Here is a 19,676-nt window from a genome sequence, read left to right on the forward strand (position 1 = left end):
GCTACACTACTAGCGAGACACATTGGAAGTGCGGCACATTCCTGTGCACGGTACCCGCTGACGAGGGCTCTCAGGCGGGGGGTGGGAGACACACCGCGACGCCTCGCTCGCAGGGGGCCCGGAGGAGCTCACCCCAAAAAAAACCTAAAGCCACGTTGGACCGCGCGCAGTAAGATTGGGGAATCGTCGGCCACCCGTCCGCGGCTTTTGGGGCCTCGGGAGAGGATTATGTCGGAGCTTCTGCTCAACGTGCTCGGGGAGCGGCTCGTCAACCGCGAGAAAGCCGACGTGGACGTGCAGGCGCTGGGCGAGCGGGTGTCTCTGCTTGGCCTGTTCTTCGGCTGCGGCCTGAACGCGCCGTGCCGGCAGTTCAACGGCAGCTTGTGCGACTTCTACGGCCGCTTCAAGAAGACTTCGGAGCACCGAGACCAGCTGGAAGTGGTGTTTGTCTCCTCGGACCAGGAACAGAAGCACTGGCAGGACTTTCTGCAGGAGATGCCCTGGCCCGCCTTGCCCTTCAAAGACAGACACAAAAAGGTAACAAGTCAAACAATTTGACGTGCATGGTAAATCTTTTGTTTGCCTTTCTTGTTGAATTGAAAACTTGAACGCTTCAAATCAAAACTAGAGAGCTTTGTTTGTTTGTTTGTCTTTTCCCCCTCATACATTTTCTTGATTTATCTTTTTATCAATGATTTTACTCTTAATATATAACATGAACCATTTGTGTACAACGTAATGGGCAAGACATTATGATGACTTGTCCCACTGGATTTGTGTATTGCGTAAAATGCAGAAGTATAAAAAAGCCATTGGAAAGAAAAAAAAGCCATATTAGACCTGTCAAATATTTTTTCTAATCATGTATATGAATTTTTTTTATTGTCACTCTCTATTGACAGTGAGAGAATTTTTTCACCTGTGTATTATTTTCATTTTTTTAAGAATAACATAATTATTGAAATGAGTGGTTCATCATCTATAATAGACCAGAAAAAAAACATGAATTAAAAATTTCCCTGGTTGACTTACATTTAATGTTAATCAAAATATAAGCAACACCCTAAACTCCCTTTTACACCAACAAAGAGAAAAAAAGGAGCCCATCCTTTTCAAATGCTTAGAGACCCCAACGTTTGTTTCCGTGTGACAATTTCAAATTGTGCTTTAAAAAAAACCCTGTAAATTCTACACTATATATGCTTATGTAGCCTAGTGGGACACTGATATTAAATACCTCTATAGATATTTGGCCTATGTCTGATGTAAGTGGTATGAACTGCGCAGCGTGATGTATTGGTAAGTAATGCAATGATGTTTTGAACAAAGTCAGATACTGATACTGCAAAGCTGTTAAGTCATTGTTGATAGATTGGAAATAGCAGCACCTTTGCCACCATTCTGACAACATGTGATTGAATTTGGGACAAATATCAATGTTATGGATAGAGGAACCATTGTTGTCTGTTTCCTGCTGAACTCGTGCAACATACACATGCCTGCATTTCTAATTAGTATTGTTTTTTTTCCTCCTAACTTACCATTTGTCATCATCAAATGCAGCATCGTCAGCAATATTTCATATATGTGACATGTTCGCTGCATGTGGTGCATTAATTTCCGTTCCCTCATCAAAGTATATGATGCAAAGCAACATGTAGAATGTGTATTATTGTAATCCAGGCCATGTACGGATAGTGTGCGACCTCATTTTTGCTGCAGAATATCTCTAGTTTAGGAATTGTAAAATATAGGGAGTTTTGTCATGTAAAATCTATGTACAATGAGAGGTTTCTTGTCTTTAGTTAATGTTTACAGTGGATATTTACAAATTACATTAAGGAAAACCTCTTATTGCAAGTTAGGGGAATGAAATGGAGTGATAGTGCATGCTATTAACAGAATCGGTCAGTGGTTGCTGTTGTTGACACAGTAGTCATGTGACCACCTCAGGCCTCCTGCCAGACTCATTCTGTTTTCTTCTGTTGAGCTCCAGAGCAGCAATTTATCTTCTATTGTGTACATCAGCTCTCAGCGCCCCCCATTTGGAATCTCACACTGTACCTCCTCTTCCTGCTGTGGGCCACACCCTCACTATCTCCCCCACTGGAAGGTTATCTGGGGTCATCCATCCAGGCCTTCCCACTGCAGGAAACATTACTCATTCTGAATGTTTACATGCGGTGTGGAAAATCAAACTACTGCTTTAAATCAACTGACACTACCTTTTAAACCATCAATGTAAAATGGGATTTGCAACATTAAATTTAGTAGGCATGTGTATCCCGTGCAGATCTACAAAATCTTCTTTAAAAAAGGATGCTCAGAAATGCACAGGACGACAGTCATTTTGGATGGAATTGGGGCCAGTTTTAGTGTTTACAGGGGTCCTTTAAAAGACTGAACAATGTAACAGATGTTTTTTCCATTTCTGCCACCCCAAAAAAATGTTGTTTAAAAATAAGCAATAATACATGAAACTAAGAACAGGAATTTTGAGAAAATTCAGCCAGTTTGACTTGATGAAGTTTGATAGCCGTTTCTATCAAAAAACACACAAGACGTCTGCCATTTTAGTTTTCTGAAGGATTTTTCTCAGGTCGTTCTGGTCATCTTGGGGCAGGTTGAATATAAAATCTCATCTCATTTTCTGAACCGCTTCCGCGGGGGTGCTGGAGCCTATCCCTGCTGACTCTGAGCCAGAGGCGGGGGACACCCTGAATCGGTGGCCAGACAATCGCAGGGCGGACAACCATGGGCACTCACACCCATACCTAGGGGCAATTTAGAGTATCCAATCAGCCACATACATGTTTTTTTTTAATGTGGGAGTAAACCGGAGGAAACCCACACAGGAGAACATGCAAACCCCACACAGATGGACATGACCTGGATTTGAACCCAGGACCCCAGAGCTGTGAGGCTGACGCGCTAGCCACTTGCCCCACCGGGCCGCCTGAATATAAAATGATCAGCTTTTATTTAATCAAATTTGGACTACCTATACTATAGAAATAGAAATATATTGAGTTATTGTCACTGTATGGCAGCAGTTTGTTGAAATTCAAAACTAACAAGTATGTGAGACGACATCCGTGACGGCCAGCTGTCTGCTTGCTGGCTCTGTCCTGACATGACGGATTCTTTCAGCTGGATTGTCACGTGTGAATTAATTACAAGTTGCAGTTGGCACTTTCGCCTGGGCGTCGTACCCTGAGAAAGAAGCACTTGTTCAAGTCCCGTTGGCCGGACGTCCATTGTGGGGGTACAAGTGGAGAGACGCATGGTGCCATGTGGTTCTCAAGGAAGGTGAAGTGTACGACAGCATAGCCACTGTGCACTAGTAGAAGGATCTTTCATTCATTCATTTTCTGAATCACTTTGTCGGGTCCAAGTGAGGATAAGCGGTTCAGAAAATGAATAATCAACTAAGGTTTTAAATGATATTATGACAAAAGGAATCTGCTGAATTCTCAGAATGTTTAGTTCACACACGGTCACATGCATATTGCAAATTGTGTCACAATTAAGCATTTAGAAGTGGGCTAAATGACTGTAAAATGCATAGAGCGGAACCCCTGCTGGGACTCCTCTGCCACCTCATCAGGGGGCTAATCGCCAACTTCGATTGGTCTTTTCTCGCCCAATCTGTTCACGCACCGCGGCGATGGGACGGCCATGTTGCATGAAAGGCTTTCATCAGCTTAAGCCTGTTGTAAAGCGCAGCAGAGGTCTCATCCTCATCCTCAGAGGACTGAGAGTCTCACACATGTACACACTTTGACAAGTGGCCAGCCAATTAGAGGCGGCAGTTTCAACAAAGAGAGATTACTAACATCCAGTTTGTTCCGCTGCTGAATAAGAAGCACCTTGCACCAAAGTCAAGTCTATTATGTGTTTGTGCGTTATGTTTATTTGGAGAGGGTTGGCCTTCTTCCTGATTCCATCTGTTGTTTGGATTTTTCATGCTTGCATGTAGCAACGCATACCGTTTTGACCAGTTCTCCACAACTTTCCGTTTTCATACCTGTCAACTTTTCCCCGTATTTTATGTATGTTGATTATTTCAAATTGTGTACGCCGTATAACAACTTTTGTACATGATTTTTTTTGGTATGTTTTGTGTAAAACCGATCTCGTTTTACCCCTTTCTGCTGTAATCCGGATCGTCTCGGTCACTGGTAGCAGACGAAAACATCATCGTCGACTGCTAATATTGTCATGCTTTAAGCATGTGCACGCGCTTTCCCCTTTCACGCGTCCACCTTTTCAATATATATACATATAGCGCGTCAGCAAGCAATATACTTAGACAGTCAAGCTTTCAGCGTCACACAGCGACATCTACAGAATCTTGAATTTAGTGCAGTGATTGGGCACCCCGTCCACTTTTGAGAAAATTCTAGAATTTTAAGTGCGCCCTATGTAAATATGTGTAAATATATGTCGCGTTGCATTTTTACGGTTTCGTCAAAGTCAATGCAATACTTGGTTTGTTGACTTGTCACAGTGAATAAACAAACGTGAACTTCTCGACTCACAAAGTATTTTACATTGTATTTAATTGCGTCGTGCTCATACCCAGAAGAGACGTTAATTGAAAAAAAAAAAAAACCTTATCTGTATGTATTTCTTTCCCCCCCCCAGATTTGCCTAACAAGTTTGCGTGTGGAGAGGTGTATTTTATTTAGCTTTTGTCATGACTCTCTGGTTCAAAACTCTATTTCAAAGACACACAGGTCTTAGAGGAAGAAAAGTCGAACAGTAGAAACAGGAGGAGGTTCGCACCTGCTGGCGAGCAAGCCATGCAATGTGCCGCTCAGCTGCCTAGGCTGCAGACAGCAGCGGCGGGTGGTAGAGGTCGCGAGGGGGGTGGAGAGTGACAAAGACAGGAATTAGTCACACGATAAAAGTATTGTGCTACTGTAGGTAAAGTCAATGTAGACGTGAGTATATCCATACAAATGATGTATATTATTTATATACCGTATGCATGATTTGGCTCAATTGAAACCAGGAAGGGATGACAAGGCGTGTCTGCTTTTTATGGGAAATGGGAGAAGAACAAAGAGACCAGTTACTGGCATAAAAAGGCATGGTGTGCCAATTTCAAAACCTACGGTTTGCAGAATGATTTGACTTGCAAACGCAGTTGCAGTCAAGTCACAAAAGTACACCAGGCACACTCCCATTTTGGTTCGTCTTACGCACGAAACACTTTAAATTATTGGTAGATGACTTCAGTGCCTCTACATGGGGCCTCGGATGCAGAATATCTTTGCCACAAAATAGAAGGAGAACTAAAATTCATTATTGATATAATGCCTGAAAAGGTGAACCCTGTTAGATCTACAATATCCTTTTTCCTGTGTTTTTTATTTCACAGTTATTTTATATCCACTTTATTTGATGCAATACTGTGCTGTTTTTCTTCTACTACTGTTGAATTATATTAGGGTATTTTTCAGACTATATCTCGCATCAGCCAAAAATCCACAATTAAGAGTAAGTAAATATATAATCCACAATGAAGTAAAAGTCGCATTTTAGGGAGGGCACGTTTTAGTACAGAACAGAAACCAAGAACAAACATACTTTAAAGTATAAATAGTTAAATGGGTAACAACAGGCTATATAGGCCCCAGTTAATGTAACATTTAATTTTGGGGATAACAATAGCTTAAAAAAAACATAAGTCACGCTTAAGTATTAGTCGCAGGAACTATGAAACTCAGACTTAGACTCCGGAAAATACAGTACTAGTGAGGATAAAGGGTGTGTGGGCCTTAGGCTGCTATTGAATAAATGATGAAACAGTTTTCTGTATTCCATCTTTGTCAGTGGCTGTAAAGTAGGACACTGCAACCTGTGTCTAGCTTCAGTGATTCCTAAACAGGGACCTACAGCTCAGCTTTTTCTGCGGCAATTTGGCGGACAAAGTGGTGGAAAACTGTCTGGATCATTTTCATCAAAGAGGTTTCGATCCCATCCTTTGTTGCTTCAGGTGTACAATAGAGTAAAGACAGCATCATATTGTAGTTAAAATTCTCACAGGTTCAGAGATGTGCGCTATGTTTATAAAGTCGTATTGTCATTTCCCTTAGCTAAGAGAATGTAGCAACAATATTTTCTACAGGTTGACCATTCTTTTTGAGCCAAGGTAAACACTGTTGCTTGGCGGGGCCTTCAAAGTGCAGGATGTTTTCTCAACCAAAAAAGGAGATGGTGTTCTCTTAAAGTGTGTGCCGAGATAGCGGAAAAGATTGAGGCAAACCTTGTTTTTTTGTGAAATATTTTCCGATGCTAACGCTCTGGCTTTAACACAAAAGTCTGCGAAATACATTTGTTCAGTCAATTGTTAGGGTTTACTTTTTCCTTGCCTTTTGACTGTTTTTTTTGTCGTTGAAAGTTAAGAATCTGAATGTTTAATCACGTGGAACAAAAGGCTAGAATAGCATGTTGATTTGCAATATGGTTTGTTGCTTCAATGTGAATTAAACGCATTTTTTATATACTCGTAACCAAATTGATTTTTGCTCTCAATCTGATCATTTAAAAAAAGTTGCCCTTTTTATGAGATATTTTTCAGTACATATTTTAATGAGATTTATGTATGATTCATAATCCAGTCCCTTATGTAAAATAAAGATAACGCATCATCAAATGTTGTCTCTTAGAAGATTCCGCATGACTGAGATAATACCCTTTTCAAAGGAATTCAATTGGATAACTCAACCCCCAAAGTTCCTTTACACGACCTTCATGTATTCATTCTACATTCCAAAGCACAAAGAAGACGAAACAATCCCAATTTGATACCTCAGATCATATCTTAATACATGGAACCGTGAAACACGTTGGGTTTATTGCCAGTGGAGTGTTAGGGATGATAGCTCGGATAGGCAAGCCAGCAACTAAAGGCAACATCCAGCCTTTTGTGAGCATCAAGCAACTGTAATTGAAGGCTGGACATAATTGCTACCGCATGCCCATTTACTCGACAGCACTTGGCTGCAGCTGTGTCTTTTGTCGGTCCAAAGAAATTCAAAGTTGAATTACGATAAAGATCGGTTGGACCTTTTTTTTTTTTCAAAGCTACTTGTCAACGTTTTTCTTTTTTTTTTCCTCTGCTGGACCGATCCTGGTAATCCTCTTTACTCGTTTCACTTACTTCCAGCTCTTTACCCTCATTGCTTCACCATGTTGTCATGACTGACCCCTGAGAGCTGAAGAAAATGAGTTCCTTAGCGCCTACATTTGGTCAAGCTCTGACCTTGTGAAGGCTGACTTGTGAGAGTTTACTGTTGTTGAGCGAGAAGACAAACAATGCTAGCAGTGATGGATCCTCAAATTCTTGTAAGATCAGCAGCTTTCATCTGTTTATCCCAATTTTCCTTGCAATATTACAAAGTCTTCCATGTCCTATATTTACAAGCGATGTCGTGGTACAATAAAAAATACCATCGGGTGAAGTCTTGAAGTGCTCACTTCTTTTAAAGAGGCTGGGAAAAATACATAATGCTTTTATTTCTAAAAATGTAAACGATTTGTGTAAGTAAATAAATGTGACCCTTTTGGGTGATATTTAAAACATTACACTCGGAGTTCATCAATTAAGTTCATTAAACTGTCGTTCGTCAGTTCGGAGTTGTTTTTTTGAGTTTTTCTGAGTAAGCGTAACATAATTTTCAGTTGTTTGTTCACGTGCGTGGATTTGTCGTCCATTTCCAAAAATTCCATGATGCTCAAGTACCATTAGGCATCAATTTGTCATTGTGTTTTGCCCTCGTGCAATGGTATTTCTAGAGCCTGCTACTCCACGGAAGCAGAACATGGTTTTAAGATACCCATGAAAGAAGCCGTTTGTGTGCAGTATTTAATCATTAGCTAAAGAAAAGAAGTGGCAGCAAGATGGGCTTTTGTGCTCTTTCCAGGTGACGTCTGGTGTGTGTGTGTGTGTGTGTGAAAGAGAGCTTGTGAGCGCATTGTTACGGAATGCTGCTCTCCCTGAGCGACTCATCAAGATCCCAGCATGCTGAAAGAAAGATCTCTAGGGGTGAGGTGGGGGCTCTATAATGGTCATCAATGCAGCGATTGACTTCAGAGTGGAAATTTACCAGAGCGGGCTGCTACTTGGAAGCATATCATAATGTCTGGGTGAAGTAGCATGGGGCTCATTACCCAGGTTATTTTTGTAGGCTCTGTTCCACATTAATCCCTTGATGGCTATTGTCAAGCAATTTGTCACAAACCTTCACATGGCCGCTCTCATCCGTTCTGTATGAATTCTCTACTGCTCCGTCAACGTGATAAAACATTAACATTGTGTGAAAGAATTTCAGTTTGAATGTTATTTTAAGAATGCTTCCCACTAAGTTTTTCATGACAAACATAGTGGTCAAAAGGCACTTGTTAGTTAGCTTTTCTGTTCGCCTTGATATATTTTAAAACATGTGTCAAAGTGGCGGCCCGGGGGCCAAATCTGGCCCGCCGCATCATTTTGTGTGGCCCGGGAAAGTAAATCATGAGTGCCGACTTTCTGTTTTAGAATCAAATTAAAATGAAGAGTATAGATTTATATTAAATTTCCTGATTTCCCCCTTTTAAATCAATAATTGTAACTTTTTAATCATTTTTTCTGTGTTTTTAGTTCAAAAATCATTTTGTAAAATCTAAAAATATATTTAAAAAAAGCTAAAATAAACATTGTTTTAGATCTATAAAAAACTGAATATTTAGGGCTTTTAATCCAGTTCTTCTAAATCTAAATATTCTATCTAAAATGGTCCGGTCCACATGAAATCGAGTTGACGTTAACGCGGCCCGCGAACCAACCCGAGTCTGACACCCTTGTTTTAAAAGGTCAATACGTAAGATTTGTATTGTATTGTACTTAAAGAAAGATATTTTTTTCTGAATGTGACGATTGAATCAAAAACTTTGATTGAGCAGGATTGAGCAGTAACACCAAACCTACAATTGTTCACCTGACGGTCCCTCTTCGTTGCCTTTATTTCCAACCATCCCTAATACACGGTTGTCTTGTAAGGCTCCATACTACCCGACGAGATGCATGTATCCCAGGACAAAACCTTGTTCCTGCTCATACGCATTACATCGAGTGCCACTCAGCAGCCTGCAGGGAGCGGTCAATCCTGTTAGCGTGGAAAAGCGAGCAATTAGATCCGCTCCACATCCGGCCGCTACTTCTGCAAACGTCAATGGAACGCCAGTACTGTGAGGGGTCTACAGTAAGAGCACAATGGACCTCCAGAGAGTATAAGAACAACTTTGTATATAGCGTCATGTTGCCATGGCAATATGAGTGGCTCGTAGGGAAAGTTGTAGGCCAGAAACTGGTTTGTGTTTTCCACTAGTTTATGAACCATCATTAAACTGCAACTTATTAAAAATACATTTCATAACCAAAGTCAAGTATTGAATACAATGCCCAAGGTTGTCTTACTGACACTTGCACAGTGCAATCTCATGGTCAGAAACAAGAATTGTTTCCTTTTTAATTAGGTACAAAAAGCTAGCCTTGGGTCGTACGCTCCTTCTATCTTGCTTGAGAAGAGGGTGTAGTATGGAGGAAACACAAAAGATCATGTTCAAGGTTTTCACTCACACTTATGACAAACATTAAGCCCCCTCATGACCGCAACAATAATTGTTGAGAAGTGAAGCCAAATAGCTGTGTTTCTATTGCATTCATTCAAGATATAGAAGAGACGATTCAGGATTGTGCTATGGACAGTTTGTAGCTGTTGTTGTACCACTTTTGCATTTTGAATACGATTCCTTTCATATTCATGGTGGTTGTAAATAACCAAATAATCTTAAACCTAATTAAAACTTCCCACTGAAGATGTTTAACAAGTGTACTTATTGCCCTTTTTAGCTCATTCCACCCTGACTACTTGGTAAAATGAGCAGATCCTAGGGATGTATAGTCCTTTTTTATGGCGCTAGAATAAGTGGGTCACATTTTGTGAGCACAATCCAATTTTCCACATTGCGTCAAACAAGCCTTTACATGCTTTGGTTTGCTTCCCATTCAGACGACAGGAATTATTCAAGGGCAGTATGACTGGCTTTTTGTCCAGCACCAAACTGAGCTTGATGGATAAAAAGCAGGTTGATGTCTATTTCAGCCTTGAGGGATGAAGGCTTGCAATGTGGCAGATTAATTACCCTCCCAAAGTCCATTTGGCCAGCACCGCATCCTTACCGCCATGTTGTCGCTATTTCACAGAAAAAATGCAATCCTCTCCGTTCAAATTTGACATGGAAATATGGAACAGTTCCATTAATGTGTCTATAAAGAAAATGTATGAGTCTTATGAATGCAATAAAACTCATGCAGAGTAGCTAAATAAAACTCATGCCTGGTTTTACCGATGAGTAATGGACTGAAGAAGTCGAAGAAATTTACTAAAATTCACGTTAAGAAAAAATATAGTATTCAATGAATAAAAATTGAAAGACAAATGTGACTAATATTCTTAAATACAAAAGGAAAGCAGCAATTTTGTGCTTTTTTTCTGTGGTCATACTAAATATTGATGATTTGGGGTTTTGAAATGGATAGTTTTTAAGAATTTAGAGTAGTTTTTAGGAGTTAATGCAAAACCACTTCACTTTACTATAACTTTTGTCGCCATTCTGTTTTTCTCTTGTTACGCTAAATTCTATATGTTGCCAATGTAAATGTTGACGAGTATTGCTCGGGACATGCAAATTGCAGTTAATTGATTTGAATTGAAGCAAAAGTAATTAGTGTAAATGACTCGGAACGTAGGCTAATGTTTTACCGTAATACAAACAGTGAGCTCTGTAGCACAATTCTTTTGAAAATGGATGCAGCCAGTTGAATGATTTTTTTCCCCCAGCATGTCTCTTTGCTTTGTTATTTATAATGTGAGTTAAAGCCTCAGAACATTCCGGACCACCACAGACCATTCAGCCACGCACTTTTTTGGACACGCGCTCTGTGGACACAAAAAGAGAAAAATGCAACAAATTGCCATTTTTGTTTTGCTTTATGGCATCTTAGTTCACCAATGCCAGCCATTCTCTGACTTCTCTGCTGTCTGATGATTTGCAACTCGCTTGTGGTCTTTTATGAGTCACGTCGTAGGGTCAGTCGGCCTCCTTAAATCCCTTTTTAAGATGAGCATTCCTCATTTTACTGCTATTGTCGACTTTGAAAAGTTTTTCTTCTTTTTCCTGACCACATTTCTTGGAAAATATAAAGAATTTTGGGTTGGAAACGGTCATTTAAGGTGTATTTGCTCACATTTTAATGATACGGAAATGCTAGATGGTCTGAAACTGACCCTGTTAAAACACATATTATTGGTTTGTTTTGAGAATTTTAGAGTTCCCTACTTTGAGATACCAAATAACAGTTGTTAGCAAATGGAGATTTCTTCATGCTGTATGTGCAGCAGCAAAATATCATTTTCCATCACCTCATTTCGCTATTAAAACCTTAGACAAATAATTGAAACCGCATCTTCCAGCCCCAATCTGATTTTAAAACTATAAATCCAAGCCCAAATTTGAGTGCTTTGTTCCTGGAGTCTTTAGACATTGAGGCAGGAGGTGGGCTGAACCTGGCAATTGGCATGCAAGCGTCTAACAGATGTGAGAGTTAAACGAGGGAGGAAAGGGCTTAACGAGGGGCTTTAAAATGTCACTCGATGCTGTAATGTCATTCGGCTGAGGTGATGCACACGTAGCCAACATCCTGGCCCTCAGGAAAAGGAAAGCCTGGTTAATATTGTGTGCGGAAAACCAAAGAGGCGTCACGTGAGGGGACATAACCATAAATAAAGAAGATTTTGAATAGGCATTGACATATTATTCCTCTGAGCTCTGTGTGCTCTTTTTCTTTTATGACAACCAGCAAACTGTGTTGCTGTGATTTACGAGGTGACCAGTCTTCTCACATGTTGGGGAAAAAAAGGACAAAAAGAGATTCACACGAGATCCAACCCACATGATGTTGACTACTGCTGGAAATATGCTCGTTTTAACACTATCTTAAAACCGTAACCCTGTCTTAAAACATGAATTTGAAGTCCTAATCCTTTTTGAAACTCTCTTTTCATTTTTTTTTATTTGAAACGCCATGACTGACCTAAAATACTATCACATTCTTTATCTAAAACATGCACAAGAATCTATTTTTTTGAGATGCTGAGCTGTGTGATGACACACAAACGGTTGCTAATGCATGTGAAATGTTCCCCTTTCAAATTGGCATCAATATTCATGTGTTCCAATGTCGAGAGCACGCGAGGAGGAGGTGCCGTGGGACTTAAGATGCGGGGTCAAATGGAGGTCACAGCAGGGGAGCTTTGCAACCAACCCCCTGCCCCCCACGCTGTTTTGTTGCAAAAAGTGAGGTCCCCCTTACTGCAGCACTCCCGTGTGCGTGGAATGAACGTTGACTGCGGCTAATTGAGCAGCACAGCAGGCAAATGAAGCTCATTATTGGGTTTTGTGTTGTTATTAATATTGGATTGGATTACTTTATTCATCCCGTATTCGGGAAATTTCATGTCATGAAGCCGTCCGTTAATGGGGGGCTAGATTAGGCTTTTATAGTTTTTTATTTTATTTTTAGCCCCTTTCACATTTTATCTGCTAATCTGAATTGCTGGCAGACAAAGAATGCACCTGGCTTTCCAAGTCAGCCCACCAGACTCGGGCCTGAGGTAAGACATGGACCGAGTCCAGCTGGTCCAGACAATAGTCGATTCCTGGGCTGGTTCCAGCTGGTCCAGAATTGAACAGGTTGGGTCAGGTCAAATCGCAGGACAAATTGAATCACTTGGAGAACAAAATGAGTTTAAAAGCTCATAATCAGATTTCTAAGCAGAAAATGGATGAATTGACATTGTACGTGTATTTTTTATTATTATTTAAATGCTAGTTCGGGGCTTGGCGATCTGTCTAAAAAGATTTTTTTTACAAGATGCTTTTCTTTTCACTATGTTTGTGGGTATTTTAACTGGTAGTTTTAAAACAATGACGTCAACCACCTAAAATTTGCTTTAAGATCGGAGAAATTTTAAAAAAATGACATTTGTAGTGTGCAATACATCTAGTTTTTACCTTGCCTATTATAAACCACCTGCAAAAATGTATTTGGACAAGTAAAAATAACACATGATCACTAACGTTAATCTAAATCCATCCATCCTATTTTAATAATATTAAACCTAGTCATTTTTTGAAACCCTTCAAACCCTAATTTGAAACTCCAACCACGTGTGAACTATGATTTGGAATTTTTCACTCAGAAGCCTTATTTAAAAATAAGTAAGTAGAAAAATAACCCATAAAAGGAAAGGATGTGGCCAGTCACAATGCAACACAAAGCTATTGAGCCTCTTTTTTTTACTATTTTAAGTCTCCCCTTTACTTTTTTTTTTACTCTCCATTAATAGTCCTTGCTATACACAGATAAAGTTTAAGGCTTCTATTCAAGCCGGCTGCACACAAGGCTGCACGAAGGTGGGGGGCTCCATTTCCCCCCCCTAAGCACTCTGACATTCTAGCACCTGTTTCCCATCACAAATTCATTAATTTATCACTGAATTATTAAGTGGGGGAAGAGCACACAATGCTCGTGGCACTCTTTTGACAGTAATGGGCCGAGGGGGTTGCCGTGGTAACAGAAGCGGCAGTACAGGTGGCGAGGGGCGGGGGGTGCGTCGTATGAGAAAAAGGTAATTCATCATTATATTATATTAGAGGGGGAAATAGCTGTGAGGAGTGAATGGAGACAGCGAGTGAGGAACATGATGATATTGAATTAGAAAAGGAAAGGTCAGCTTGTGTGACATTGAAGCTTTTTATAAGGGTGAAGATTTAGGTGAGGTTTGTGTGAAAGGCACAGTGCAACAAATCGAAACTTGTTATGCTTCTTAGTCGGTATTCGGTCATTCATAGAGAGGCAAGAAAACACGTTGTTAGCACTGAAATCTGAGATTTTAACCCCGGACTAGTAGATCAATCTCCTTCAAACTAATATAAAAAAAGATTGCAGCTAATGTAAGGATTTTAGAACATTTTTCCTCAAAGGTCTGGTTTTAACGGAACTTTAGTTTCTTCCCACCGAAAAAATACTGCATAAAAGCAATTTATTTGAAATACATACTGAGTTTAACATTTTGTTTTGCAAAAAAAATACTGTTAAAAAAATAACAGTGATAAATGCAAAAGAATATTAAAAATGCAAATAAAAATTGTAATAAAAATGATTCTATATAACACAAATTAAAAGAAATTATTATTATTATAACCTTTGATCACATGACCACTTTCCCTGAAAGCAATAGAACACGTGTCAAAGTGGCGGCCCGGGGGCCAAATCTGGCCCGCCGCATCATTTTGTGTGGCCCGGGAAAGTAAATCATGAGTGCCGACTTTCTGTTTTAGGATCAAATTAAAATGAAGAGTATAGCTGTATATTAAATTTCCTGATTTTCCTCCTTTCAAATCAATAATTGTAATTTTTTAATCATTTTTTTCTGTATTTTTAGTTCAAAAATCATTTTGTAAAATCTAAAAATATATTGAAAAAAAGCTAAAATAAACATTGTTTTAGATCTATAAAAAACAGAATATTCAGGGCTTTTAATCCAGTTCTTTTAATACATTTATAAAAAAAATATCTAAATATTATATCTAAAATGGTCCGGCCCACGTGAAATCAAGTTGACGTTAAAGCGGCCCGCGAACAACCCGAGTCTGACACCCCTGCACTAGAAGCAGCCAGGTTAGCTTTCGTCTCCTTGGTCGTCTTAAAGCGGCAAAGAAACAGACTCTCAGTTACGCAATTGACATTTTATAGACACCAATTATACATTTCACTCTGCCAAGATTGTTTTCCGTAAGATTCAAGTGTTGTTTTCTTCGGAGACCCGATGCTGTACGTGTTGTCTTGGCTTTAATGGCGTCCAATGAAGTCATTTTTTTGCAGGGTTGGAGGCGGATCGATAATGTATGTGATTGTTTCTACTTCCTATCTCCTCCAGGGAATCTCAATGTGAGAGCTATTGTCTCTGCTTTCTGCCTCCAGTCCAAGTGGTTTGACACAAGTGTTTCAAAATGAAAGAGTAAAAACCAAACCCCCTCTTTGGCGTATGTGCAGATGAAGCTGTGGAACAAGTACAAGGTGACCAGCATCCCATCGCTCGTGTTCGTGGACGCCGCCACGGGGAAGGTGGTGTGTCGAAATGGCCTGCTGGTGGTCAGGGATGATCCCAAAGGTGAGACTGCATGTTAGTGTCATAACACATCTTGACGATACGAACCTTGAAGCCAACATTTTTCAGGTTAAGAGTTTATTTTTCAATCATGACTACAATGCATCAAATATTGTGGGGATCAAATTCACATATTGCCTCCAGAGGGCATCAGATTTCATCTTTTATCTTGAACCTACACGAGGGACTAAAGATTGAAATTAGTGCTCGGCTACAATCTTACATATTTAGATTAGATTAGATAACTTTATTCATCCTATATTCGGGAAAGTCACTGTTGCAGTAGCATGAGGGTGAGAATACAGATACAGGAAAAGTCATTTTAGACATAAATAAATAGGTAATTCATAAGTAAATAAATAAATAAGCGTTTTGCGTGAAAAAATAAAATAAATCAATGAATTTTAAGAAATATGTGTATATATATATATATATATATATATATATATATATATATATATATATATATATATATACATACTTTTTAAAATTCATTGTATATGTGTGTATATATATGTGTTGCCTAATTCTATTTTTTTTTGCCATATGTGGCTCCCGAGGCATAGGTTCCCTACCCCTGGACTAAAATATATACTATCTTAGACAATTACATGTATATATATGTGTGTATGTACACACATATATATATATGTATGTATGTATATATATATATATGTATATGTATGTATGTGTATATATATATACATACATACATACAAATGTATACATATGGTTGGTGTTAACATTCAGGTGTTTTTTTTGTGAAAGAGCACGCTGCATGTGTATAACCCACTTACATAGTTTTTTTTTTCAAGCTTTTGAGTATCAGACACTTGCGGTTTGTGCTTCTTTTTTTCTGGCTTTTATAAAGCACGCTCTGTCACGTCATTCACTCAGCTTCTTTTACAGGGTTTTGTGTGGCGCACTACTATAGGACTTTTATCACCATTTGCTTCCGTGGAGCTCAGCGCCATCACATTCATAGAATATTAACATAACATTTACATTCTTTACTACTGCATCGCGACTCTGGTGGCGTACTTGAAACTGATTAGTCATGTGAGAAAATTGAATGCTAATGGCGACACGGAGGAGCAGCCAAGTGGATTTCTTTTCTTTCTGACAGCTTTTAGTGTCTAGTTAATGAAAGGCAGAACAAGCCCGGGGTGCTATTTGCATGATTTATTAACTGCGCTTGCAAAAGACTTGGCGTAGGAGAGGATGCAAATCATCAGCTGATGTGCAGCCACATACAATTTTTTGGTACCTTATTTATGTTTTGTATATTACTTTTATGGAGAAAATGTTACGCATTTGCTTTTTCTTGCTCAACTGGGTTTTTACAAGTTTATTTCAAAGTGAGTTTTGATCTATTCATCATTAATGAAAGCTCACAAAAATAAAAATGCTCAATTAATGATAGGATTAAATGAATATAATGGAAGATGAATTGCATACATTAGCTACAAATTAATAAATAGGAATCAAATGAAATCAAAAGTCTTTATTGTCATCATACACAGCTGCGTATAACAAAATTGGTGGAAACTGGAGAGCAAAGAGCCGCTGCACCCGTGCGCGCCGCCATCTTGGATCCAAATGAATGAACGAAACACAAGCAAATAACAAACTTCACGTTAAATACACAGCATACTATGTGTGAGAATGCATTTCATCAATCATGTTGATATTTATAACAAATACTGTAAAAAGAAAAAATGATTCATAATGCAAGGTTGTATAATAATGAAGGATCTTGTGGCTCGTAGCGACAATCTCTGCTTCTGCATCTCATCTTTTGTGCAACACCAGCTGGCGCGTTCCTTAAATGACCTTATGCATTCGCCTTCTCGCAAGGCATGAAATAGTTCTTTGTGCAGATATGTTTCAACACACAGCAGACTTTTTCCTTTTCTACAAGGAAATAACAATAAAGACAACCCTGTCGTTAGTTTTCGGGGTGACGGCAACTGCTGGGTGATCCAAGGAAGGTGCAGGAATGATCGCGAGGAGCTTTTTTTGCCATGCGGATGAAAAGCCCGTCTGGAGTGCTTGCAGCTAGAGTGTATGATGGAGGGTGTTCTAGTGGCCCTTTTAGCCTCAGGACCACAATGAGTGGCTGTGTCACTTGCGCTCCAGACCTGTCATTCCTGCCTAATGAAGCACACACATAAAGACGCCATTATGGAGCGGCCATACAGGCCTTTATTTAGGGTTACCTCCACTGCCCGCCCTCCTTGTTTAACTCCACTCTGCGCTGCCTGAGGCTAACAATGAAGACACCGTGAATAGGAAGTGAAAGCGGGAAGCAGAGCTAGAGGGAAGCCGATAAGCTGCTACCCTTGCCAACGTTGCCCAAGATGCTTTTATTTGCCTTCGTTGCAAAAAGTTGAGGAGACAATTGGGAAATCTGTGTTTTACAAAACCTAATTCCTTTTCTCAACATTTGGAAAAGGGAGACGTGTGTCAAGTTTGGTGAGAACTTCAAATGAAAGTCAAGAAAACTTGGAAAGTGATGACATCATTTTTGTTTTCAATTTTCTGAATATGGGTCAATCCTATGCTGTATTTATTAGGCCTGCACGATATATCGTTGGAACATTTTTTTCGCGATATGCGCAATATTCTCATCATACTAGAACATTATTTTTCTTTTAATACGCAAACTTCTGTTTTGCTTCATAAAAGCATCCGGAATTGCTTTTATTGCCAGCAATCTTTATTTTTAGGAGAACCCCCTTACACTGGATTAATGGGTAATATATGAATACAATGTGGTCATTTTGAGGCAACCTAAGCCTGAGCTAAGCCAGATCTATTTAAGTCATCTGGTGAAAAAAAAAATCAATTTTGAATCTTTCTACATATCACAATATATCTCAAACGCCTCATAAGTCAAATCCAATACGGTTCAGTCGGAGTATTTATGCTGGTAAAGAGCCAAGCAGCAGCTGCTGACACGAGCAAGAAGTCAATCGGGCTTGGCTTTGTCACGTTCAAACGCATTCTCCAAACTTCAGTGCTAGATTTTAGTAGGCATTTGTCTTTGAACCCTGAAATCCTACTGTGACACTATTTTGAGGTTTCCTGTTGCTATGGGACTCTTTCTTTTCCATTGCAACTAAATCTCTACTCCGATCTTTTTCTGTCCACTTAAGTCCACATCATAATAAAATAAAGATGATTAAATTGTGATTTTTATCAATATTAACATTTTAAAATAACAATTTAAAATGATAAAAACTTTCTTTGAACTTTTTAATTTACTAAAAAATCATCATGTCACATTTTAAAAGAATCACAATTTTGAAGAAATTAGTTTTTTATCTTAAAAAAGGCATAATTTTAGTAAAAAGAAAAATGTATAAAAAGAGTGATTTTATATGTTGTCACACTCGGAAAAATCGGCGTTTTACCAAAATAATGTAACTCAACTCAAAGGTATTCAGATTTAACAACAATCGCTGAAGTACAAGTGTTTTTACAACAACAACAAAAAACAATACAAAAAAATACTCAGTATGTAGCATTCCAAATTCCTCACAATATTTTATGAGAACTCTTCTGACTTTTTTTCCTACAGTTTAACACTGTGATACTAAAATGTGTGATATTTTAGAAGAAGAAAAGCAGTGATAAATTTCCATTCAACTTTGGCGCCACATTCATTCATTTACAATGTTTTTTTTTTGTAACAGTCAACTGAATGATTGAAATATTTGGCAAGTAGATAAAACAATGGCGCAGCTGGCGGAAGTCTCCAAGGCCATTCATCTCTTTTACACCCTTGCGTCACATTGTCGTCGCAGGACTTGAGTTCCCCTGGGGCCCCAAGCCTTTCGCCGAGGTGGTCGCGGGACCATTGCTCAGGACCAACGGGCAGACGGCCGACAGCGCTTCTCTGGAGGGGCACTATGTGGGGGTCTACTTCTCGGCACACTGGGTGAGTGAGTGGCTTTTATGACTTCCCGCTATTCTTTTGTGAGGCAAACGCAACTATTCAGAGATTTTACATAGCTATATATATATATATATATATATATATATATATATATATATATATATATATATATATATATATATATATATATATATATTTATATATATATATATATATATATATACATACACACACACACACACACACACACACACACATATATATATATATATATATATATATATATATATATATATATATATAGTATATACATATATATATGTGTGTGCATACTCTAGCACAGTAATTGTAAATATTTGTACATATTAACGAGCAGTGGTGCAAACGGTCCTGCCCACTTAGTACTGAACCCGACTGAACTATACACACGCTTTATTCGGGGGGTTTGCTTGACCATACCCAAGCCCCACACAACCCTGAGATGGATCAGA

The 19,676-nt window shown here is 39.0% G+C and overlaps 1 protein-coding gene across 1 annotated transcript in view; it reads left to right on the forward strand.

The window, feature by feature from the left end:
• The window catches only part of nxn (nucleoredoxin), a 23,294-nt gene continuing 3,618 nt past the window's right edge, over positions 1-19,676 (forward strand). The window contains exons 1-3 of the mRNA XM_077611015.1: positions 1-537; positions 15,170-15,287; positions 19,094-19,227. Coding sequence (XP_077467141.1) covers positions 229-537; positions 15,170-15,287; positions 19,094-19,227 — 561 coding nt within the window. The 5' untranslated portion in view covers positions 1-228. The remainder of the gene's footprint in view (positions 538-15,169; positions 15,288-19,093; positions 19,228-19,676) is intronic.

The sequence above is a fragment of the Stigmatopora argus genome, chromosome 10, assembly GCF_051989625.1.
Source record: "Stigmatopora argus isolate UIUO_Sarg chromosome 10, RoL_Sarg_1.0, whole genome shotgun sequence".
In the NCBI taxonomy this organism is placed as follows: Eukaryota; Metazoa; Chordata; class Actinopteri; order Syngnathiformes; family Syngnathidae; genus Stigmatopora; species Stigmatopora argus.